The sequence below is a fragment of the Gracilinanus agilis genome, chromosome 1 (genome assembly GCF_016433145.1).
Source record: "Gracilinanus agilis isolate LMUSP501 chromosome 1, AgileGrace, whole genome shotgun sequence".
In the NCBI taxonomy this organism is placed as follows: domain Eukaryota; kingdom Metazoa; phylum Chordata; class Mammalia; order Didelphimorphia; family Didelphidae; genus Gracilinanus; species Gracilinanus agilis.
The window spans coordinates 756,833,008-756,842,348 of NC_058130.1; the positions used below are offsets into that span (position 1 = coordinate 756,833,008).

The following is a 9,341-nucleotide window of genomic DNA, read 5'->3' on the forward strand; positions in this document are numbered from 1 at the left end:
AGCTGAGTAGTTTAGAGTCACAAACCTTAAAAGATCATCTGGGTAACTGAGACTCAAGTGGAAGAACTATGTAGTTAGGAAGGAATGCAATAGAAGCCAAACATGTTTGCTAAGGCTAACCAGAAATTGATTGATTGGGTCTCCAGGTTTGATTTAGCCATCCTTAGGTTATGCTGAGTTTGAGTGCTGAAGCCCTGCACTCAGAGGTACTGATACTTCACTTTAGAACAGGTATATCCTTGGAGGTAAGGCCTAGGTCACAGTAAAAGTCAGAGCAATTGTATATGGTTCTTTTGACAGCTCTGTTCCTCAGAAGCCTCATTTGCACTCACAATTGGACTGAATAGCCATTCAGTTGTAGTCATTCCTTCAGTAAAATACTTAATATTCAGAATGTGGAGTCTGAGGTTCAGAGGCCTTCTCAATATACCTGAACTAAATCCTTTTCTCTGTGCTCCATCCTTTCTGCTTCTGCCAAGTCATCCATCTGTAACCTAAAACCAAGCAGGCCTGATCCTGATGATAGGTTAGCAGTTTAGCCCCCACGTAAATTGCCTAGAGATTCTTGAGGGGACAGCAGGATCAGCACTGAAATTCCTGAGGGTAAAGTGGATGAGACTTACTGATTTCTCAGGCACAGGTTTTTTATTTACTTTCAGCTTCATCAAACTTGACTGACCAGTTGGGAAAGGTAAGGAGAAGTGGGAATGATGAAAACCAACTCGAGGACCAAGGTTTATACCAGGTTTCTCAGCAGTAGTTTACATGTTGGGCTTGTTTGTCTTCTTCCCTACAGGTTGCTAAAGGTCAAACCAGAGGAACGACTTACCATTGAGGGGGTGTTGGACCATCCCTGGTTAAACTCAAATGAAGCACTGGACAATGTGCTGCCATCTGCCCAGCTGATGATGGATAAGGTTTTTGATGACTCCTCTTTTCTTTCTGGGAAAGGTTGTTCTAGGAGGAATGTAGGGGCCCAGCTTGATCAGGCCTAAGATCAGAGTTTCATGTTATCATTAGCTGTCCTTTTAGTAGATAGTCATTTATGGTGTCCAGAAAGGGTGGTGTTAAAGATGACATTTGTGCAAAAGAAAGCACTTATTTTCATAAAAGATTAGACCACGATTTGGAAGATAGACTTTAAGGAACTACGCAGGTTGGAGTGGTTGAAATAAAGGCCTCTCTATTGCCAGGCCCTTTTCTTAGATGTTTATTGTGCACTTCCTTTGTATCCACCCTCTCACTCCTTGACTTCAAGCTATTTAAAACCTTGTTTCTAATGTAGAAAACAGTTGCAGAATTGTATCAGAGATTAGATAATTGTGACATTTTATAGTACTGAAAAGGACAGTGGACCTGGAATTGGGAAGACCTGAGTTCAAATCCAGCCTCAGACATTTACTAGTTGTGTGACCCTGGACAAGACAGTTAACCCTGTTTGCCTCAGTTCCTCATCTGTAAAATGAGATGGAGAAGGAAATGGCAAATCACTTAATATCTTTAAGACTTTCAGAATTCCGGAAAGAGGGTGACTAACATGGTTCTAGAGTAATCAGATAAGGATTCTTAGAGGAATTAGGATTTGATCTGGGTCTTGGGTGAGCCAAAGGCATTTCCAGGGGCTAGTGAAACACTATAAACAGAAATCTAGAATCTGAACACTGAGGAAGCTGAGCTTGACTCAGAAAATGAACTAAAAGGGAGATAAAGTTGAATGGGAAGAGGAAGCCAGATCTTGAAAAGCTTTGAAAGCCAGCCAGAATAGTTTGGACTTAGTACCACAGGAACCATTACAAGGTTTCTGATGGCATAAGGCATAAGGCGATAGTGAAAGTTTTGGAGATGTGGACTAAATACTTCAGCATAGATGCATGGTCTGGTTGAAGTCATGAGAAAAGGGATGAATTATTCAGAGGAATGAATGTAGGGACAAAAAATTAGGCCATATTTAGGGAGCAGAAGGAAGAGGAGGAGGAAGAGGAAGAACCACAATTTGGAGTATTCTTTAGTTAGTCTTTTGGCAAAGCTGTGACACAGTGCTAGAAATTACCTCTCCAAACTGATGGGAAGCTATGACCTTAAGCAAATCTCTTAGTGCCCCTGAGACTCATTTCCTTACCCATTGTACAGGAATGGGAATATTTGCACTTCTTATGTCCTAGGGTTCTAGTGAGGATCACATGAGATAGTGTATGTAAAAATGCTTTGGTAACCACAAAAAGAATATGCAAGTAAATATTATTTCTACCATTGATACTTTTATTATTACTATTATTGTTACAGTTACTACTAGTACTACTGCTACTTTGTTTTTAAAAATTTAATTATTCTTTAGTTATCCCCTAACTCAGATGTCCCTTGTAAACCCACTTGCTATGATGGCATCTTTACCTGGTTTAATAGACCTATCCCTGTTACTTGAGGAAGAGATTCTGTCTACACCAGTGATTCCCAAAGTGGGCACCACTGCCCCCTGGTGGGTGCTGCAGTGATCTAGGGGAGCAGTGATGGCCACAGGTGCATTTGGGAGTGCTGAATAACTGTAAGGGGGCAGTGATAGTATATGACAGGGGGCGCTAAGTAATATTTTTTCTGGAAAGGGGGGGGCGGTAGGCCAAAAAAGTTTGGGAACCTCTGGTCTACACAAACTGTATCTTAGTTCTAAGGCAAAAGAGAACAGTAAGGGTTAGACTTTGGAGGTTAAATGACTTGCCCAAGTCGCAGAGGTCACATTTGAACCCAGGACCTCCTGTCTAAATCTTCTATCCACTGAACCATAGCTGCCCCCTGGAATGGATTTTAATGATTTTGAGTTTCCCCACAACCTGCCCACATGACTTTTTAAATCACTCAGCCAGCATTTATTAATTGCCTACTATGTATGTGCCAGGCCTTGGGCCAAATACTAAACTAACTCTTCTGCTTTCTATTCAGGCAGTAGTTGCTGGAATCCAACAGGCTCATGCAGAACAACTGGCCAACATGAGGATCCAGGACCTCAAAGTCAGCCTCAAACCTTTGCATTCTGTAAATAATCCCATTCTCAGAAAGAGGAAATTGCTTGGGTAATTTGATTTTGTTTCTGAATTGCTTTATTCCCCTTACAAACAAGTAGGCTAACGTAGTTTGGTTCTGTCTTCCCAAACCCAGCTATGCAAAGATTTTTCAGTTCCCTTCCCTATTTGCACATGTCCTGGGAGGCTCGACTTAGTATGCTCAAGGCATTATCAGGATTTGGGAGATGCTACCGTGATATTGTTGGAGCAGTTTTTTTTGTTGTTGTTGAAAGTCTTTGTCCTTGGATGCATGTGGGGTTAGCATCTTTTCAGAGATTTGGATTGTGAAATCTGACTTAAAAAAAAAATTATTCCCCCCCTCCAATGTTTCATAGCACGAAGCCAAAGGATGGTGTCTACATCCATGACCCTGAGAATGGAGCAGAAGATTCTAATGTGGCTCTGGAGAAGCTGCGAGATGTCATTGCTCAGTGTATTCTGCCCCAGGCTGGTAAAGGTCACACTCTTTAAGAATGCTTTCTTCATTTATGTGTGTGTGTGCGCGTGCGTGCGTGTGCGCACTTGTGCACTTAAAGAACACAGGGTAATCCTTTGTCTGCTAAACAGAGTTGAGCCCAAGACACGTGTCATCAGTTTTCTGTCTGGGTTTCTTTGCCCTTTGTGTTTTTGCAGAGAGGGGCATGGTGAAATCTCTGAGTAGATAGATGTAGTTGGGAGCTTTATTTAAAGCCCAGCTGCAAGGTAGTAATCTGGCCTGAAACTGCATAGGGAATCTGTCTAAATGGAATCAAAGCCATGTATGTAGACTGGTGAGCATCTTTTCCAGCTCCTTGGTTTAAGAATCTATGGGCAAGATTTCAGTCAACTTCTTGGGTACAGGACAAATGACCTCACTGACCATTGTTATTATTTTGGATGTATACAAAGTGTTCCCAACTTGAGGCCCTTGGTGTTTGTGGGTAATAATCACAGATTATTACATTCTCCTTTGCTTCTTGTCAGACACTCATGGTCTTTGCTGCAGCTTCCAGAGAACTAACCGAAGGATCTCACTGCTCTCACCTATTTTTATCAACTATTCAGATTTTAGGAAAATTCCCACAATTTCCCCAAAATAAGCCCTTTGAAGTCAGTTAATTCTTTAATGACCTAACTGTTTTTGAGATAGGAAATGAGCTCAAGGAAATCAAGTAGTTCATGGAACTTTGTCCTTCCTGTCTGGGAGTGAATTTCAGAGTCTCACAGTGCTTGACCAGGCCTCTGCATAGGGTTTGATCAAGTCTAATAATGAGATTCTTGTTTATCCTCCAACATTAAAAATTTAGGGCTATGCTCTGAGGGGAAATGGATGTCTAATGATTTGGAACTGTTTGGGTTCGAGTAGGGAAGGATAGTAAGGCTGGTGAGGGTTTACATATTTGATCTTTGATAACCAACTGATCAAAAATCCTGTCTCCTGGTCCTTTCCTTCCCTCCTGCTTCCTTTCTCCTTCCCCTTCCCCAGTCCCTCCAAGCCTCACCTAAGGAAAGGGTCTTCTCTGATGCTCCTTCTACCCTGTGCTGCTTCTGAGAAAACACAACTTCCTGTTCATCCCTTTCAATAGGAGAGAACGAAGACGAGAAGCTGAATGAGGTGATGCAGGAGGCGTGGAAGTACAATCGGGAATGCAAACTCCTCCGAGACACCCTGCAGAGCTTCAGCTGGAATGGTATGGCCAGCCAGGGTAGAGTCGGCTCTTCAGAGAGCTCTGTCTCATGGGTCTTCCTGAGGTTTACCTTGAGATGTTGGGCCGAGGTGGGCACATTGTGTCTGGTGAAGGCGACCAAGACCCAGGGCTTGGCTGTTGGTAGCTTCTCAGCAGTGGTGGCGATGGCTGCTAATATGTCAAGTTTTAGTGATCAATTTTTAGAACTCAGGGTTTGTGTAAGGGGAGAGCAACACCAAAGCATTCACTCTACGATGAATGAAGGTATACGGTCTGATAGCTCACAAGATGTAGAATTTTTGGGAAAAACCACTGATGGAAGAAGCCTGTACATTTACTGACAGCAAATGACACTTCTAATAGCTTGCATTTATAGAGCACTTTAAAGTTCGAAAAGTGCTTTATTTGATCCTTAATAATTCTGGCAGGTAGGTGCTATTATCTTCATTTTATAGACAAGGAAAAGGAAGTAGCAGTTACATGACTTGCCTAGGGTCACACAGCTAGGAAGTGTCTGACGTTAGGTCCATTTCTATCCACTGCGCCACTAAGCTACCTTTTCTAGAGTGGAGGGAGAATAGGCTTAAGTTCCATGGAACCTTCTTCCTCTTAAGTGAACCTTAAGTTAGAAGAAAAGAGGGAGCATCATTAATCAGAATAAAGCAGTTGTTGTGGTTCACTGGTTTCAGTTAAGTCTTGACTTTTGGTGACCCCATTTGGATTTTTCTTTGCAAAGATAGTGGAATGATTTGCTGGGGTCTTAATTTAAAGTTTATTTTCCATGAGGTATTCAAAAAAAGGCAAACTGCTTTGGATGGTGGTAGACCTGATGAACAGATTTCAATTCTTAGGAGATCATCAGACCCAGACTCCACCAAAATGGCGGAGAATTAGAGAGTTTCTGTGGGACTAAAAAAGGGCAGATATTCCTCCCCCTCCCTTTTTTTTTTTTAGAGAGAAGAGAGTATATGTACCCATTGTGGACCAATGAATTTGATTTTGAATTCTGTCAAAATTCTTGAATATTCTTGAATATTTTCAAAGAAATGGTTAGTGACATCTAGAAAAGTAAGTAAATGGTGTTACAGAGAACAGGTTGTGGTCTCACCTTTTTTTCCTTTTTGAGTTCATTTGGTTACTAGACTGGGAACATTGAGAAATTCCAAATTTTGAATGTCTCAAGCTTTTAGCAAAACACTTGAAAGACTCCTTCATGGTTTCCTGTGGATCATATGGATCAATATAGGCTTAGATGAGTGTGCACTGTAGTGGATTTGAAATTAGACACCTCTCAGAAGAGTTATTCATGGCATAACATTGATCTGCAAGGAGGTTTCTCATGGACATCACTGAGATCTTTGCATGTAGAGAAAGGAATATTTCTATTGGTGGATCTTGGGTAAAGGTCATATGGCAAGCTTCTCAGAGTTGGTAGATATCACAAATGTAGGAAGTACTCGATGCCAGTAAGAATTCAAGATTTTGTCAGTTTATAATACTGGGCGGTCCCTCTTGATGAGCTAAACTTTAATAGGGATAAATAAAAAGGCTTAGATTTAGGTTAACAAAATCATGTTCACAAATATAAGATGAGGAAAGTGTGGTGATGTAGCAATTCATTTTTATAAGGTCTGAGTGTTTTAGTAGATAGAGTGCTAAACTTGGAATCAGGAAAACCTGAGTCATATCTATCTTTAGACATTGACTAACTGTATGACCTTGGGCAAGTCACTGAACCTCTGTTTGCCTCAGTTTCCTTAGCTATCAAATAAGGATCATAATAGTAGCCCCTACCTCCAGGGGATTGTGAGGATTAAATGAAAGAATATTTGTAAAGCAGTGGACATAGTCCCTTGTACATATTAGATGTTTGTTCCCTTCCCTTCCTCATTATGATTCAGCTGCCATAAAGCTACCATAAAAGCTAACACAATCTTAGGCTAGCTGAAAAGAGCAAATGTCCAGAATGAGGAAGAAGGTAGGCCCCTTATATTCTACCCTCGTCGGGCTACAACTGGAATAGTGTATTCTGAACTGCCTGCCACATTTTAGAAATAGCATTAATAAGCTACTGACTAGCATTTTTAAGTACCACAAGATCATGCCATAGTAAGATCGATGAAAAGAAATGGAGATTTTCAGCCTAGAAAGTGAAGATTGGGGAGCTGAGGTGAGGAGGTTAATAGCTGTTTTCAAGTATTTGAAGTGCTGTCATATGGAATATAAATTAGATTTATCCTGCTGCTATCCAAAGGACAAAATCTAGTTGTTCAAAGGCAGAAATGATTAAAAAAGCAGCTTTAAGGTCAGTGCCAGAAATGACTTCCCAACAATGAGAGCTGTCCCGAGTTGGGGTGGGTAAGCCCTGGGAAACAGTGCCACGGAGGTCCCCTTCTACTTCCCCCAGTTAGAGGTCTTCATTCAAACTTGTTTTTCCAATTCTGTGAGCCAGAGTGTCAAGAGAAGAGGAAAATTCTTTTGTTGTCTTTCTGTAGTTGCAAATTTGTTGCCTTGGCACACCATGTGGCCTTCATTTGCCTATAGAGATTCCTATTTTGGCAGAGATGAGCTTTATTGAGATTTTTTTTTTTTTGGTGTGATAAGTAAACTGATTTTTGTTTTTTATTTTTATTTAGTAGAAGGCTCAAGGTACTTCTCAGCTCTCTTTCCCCTGACCTAGGTGATGGGGTGGGCCAGGCCTTGGTGGTTGAAGATCAGATGAAAGTATGCACTAGCAATCACTTGGGCATTTAGAGATTCCATCCTGAGTTTGTCTCAGAGCTAGGTTCTGTGTCTAGCCAGGCTTAGGCCCTGGGAGCTAGTCCACTTCTGGATCCCTGCCTCTGGGGCTCTCTTAAGCAAACTTATCAAGACTGACTTTGTTCTCTCTTTTTGGGTTACAGGACGTGGATTCACAGATAAAGTGGATCGACTTAAACTGGCCGAAATTGTAAAACAAGTGATTGAAGAACAGACTGCCTCTCACGAGTCCCAGTAGCCCCAACCTCAGAGCATTAGTTTGGTTTTGGTTTATTTTTTACATTTTGAAAATTTATTCCTTAACTGTACAAAGTAATTTTTATGTAAATTAATAAATCATAATTTCATTAAATTTCCATACTGCTGGAAGATGCTGTATAGGTGTAGATATAAGAATCATTGGTACTGTAATATTTTTTTAAGACAAGCTCAGTTCTTAGAGATACATTATCACTCTTGTATTGTTCATTTGTATGTCTCTCAGACAGGACAGATGATGTCACCAAGATCCTTTGAGCTATAATAGACACAGAAGCACCTTACCAGTGATGAGCAGCTAAGTGGTTCTAGGAGCTTTTCTTGCTCAGTAAGAAGCTGGAATATCATCTTTAAACTGTGGACTATAATCCATCAGTGCTCTCTGTCTTCCCCTCCACCCCATAACCGTCAGGGCTGGGACAGCTGGAGCACCGATGGAGGGAGCTCTGTTGGCTTTGGCTCCAGATGGCTATCAGGGACTAGCCAGCGAGCAGCTCCTTGGCCCACCTGGCCTCTGAGGCCAGTGTCACTGTGCTCATCTCAGTTTGAGGGATTCTTTGGGGCAGAACTTGTCTTTTTTCTCTTTCCCATTTTTCTCCTGATCTTTCTAGATTGGAGCAATGAGGGTTCCCTAAGGTTTTCTCTTTGTGTAATGGTTAGGAATGAAAAGGATTTGAATAGTTTAGTAAAGACAGGTTCTAGTCCATTTATTCTTTTTCTGCTTGTAGGTCCCTAGATGTTAGACTTATTTTTCCAGACCAGTATTTCTCTCTCTCCCTGTTGCCTTTGTCTCTCATTTTTGTTTTCTGCTCCTCCTTCCTTGCTCCTATATTGTTTCTAAACTTTCATTGAGGACTTGGAAAGCTGTGCATCATATGTATCTGTTGACTCTCAGACTGGACTTCTGCATTATTCAGGCTTCTCTCCAGATTTGAGCTTTGCTTTGAACCTTTTTTGGCTATATCTCTGTCATCCTGATCCCATATTTTCACTCAGCTTTCATAGCCACTCATTACATGGAGCATAGTTCTGAGTGTGGCCCTCAAAATGTAAAACATATCTGTTTAGTTTTCTAGTTTTCTATTCTGTGATATTTTCCTATAAGAGGGTTTTAGAGAGGCTTTTGGTACCTGTTGTAGGTAAGCAGACTAGGTATTGTAAATTGAGGTACCATTAGGGAAGAGAAAAAGTAGGTTTGTTCATTTTTATAGCATGACAGGTCAGTCAGCTAGCACTGACTTTAAGGCATTTTACGAGCACTGGGGACACTGAGGCAAAAGTGGAACAGTCAGTGCCTTTAAGGAGTTTGTGTTCATGTTGGGGTGAAACAGTCTATTAACCAGCAAGCACTGATTAAGCCCCTACTGACTGTGCAATCAGCCCCCACTAGGGCAGGGCTCCAAGGTTTACAAAGACCTAAGTGAAGCAGTCTCTGCTTTTAAGGAACATCTTAGAATGTTCTGGGTCTCCAGTAGAAAAGTTGGGCCACTTTGGCTGCTGATCAATGGCTGCTCAACTTTTCCCCTTTTCTAAATGGATCTTCAGAGAACTACATGGGGCTAACTCTGGCAGTTTGTAAGAGCAACCGTAGCCATTCAGA

The 9,341-nt window shown here is 41.4% G+C and overlaps 1 protein-coding gene across 1 annotated transcript in view; it reads left to right on the forward strand.

Moving 5' to 3' along the window:
• Positions 1-7,775, forward strand: part of MAPKAPK5 (MAPK activated protein kinase 5) — a 33,421-nt gene extending 25,646 nt beyond the window's left edge. Inside the window, exons 10-14 of the mRNA XM_044685422.1 lie at positions 797-917; positions 2,935-3,065; positions 3,392-3,507; positions 4,622-4,726; positions 7,627-7,775. Coding sequence (XP_044541357.1) covers positions 797-917; positions 2,935-3,065; positions 3,392-3,507; positions 4,622-4,726; positions 7,627-7,721 — 568 coding nt within the window. The 3' untranslated portion in view covers positions 7,722-7,775. The remainder of the gene's footprint in view (positions 1-796; positions 918-2,934; positions 3,066-3,391; positions 3,508-4,621; positions 4,727-7,626) is intronic.
• Positions 7,776-9,341: the final 1,566 nt, after the last annotated feature.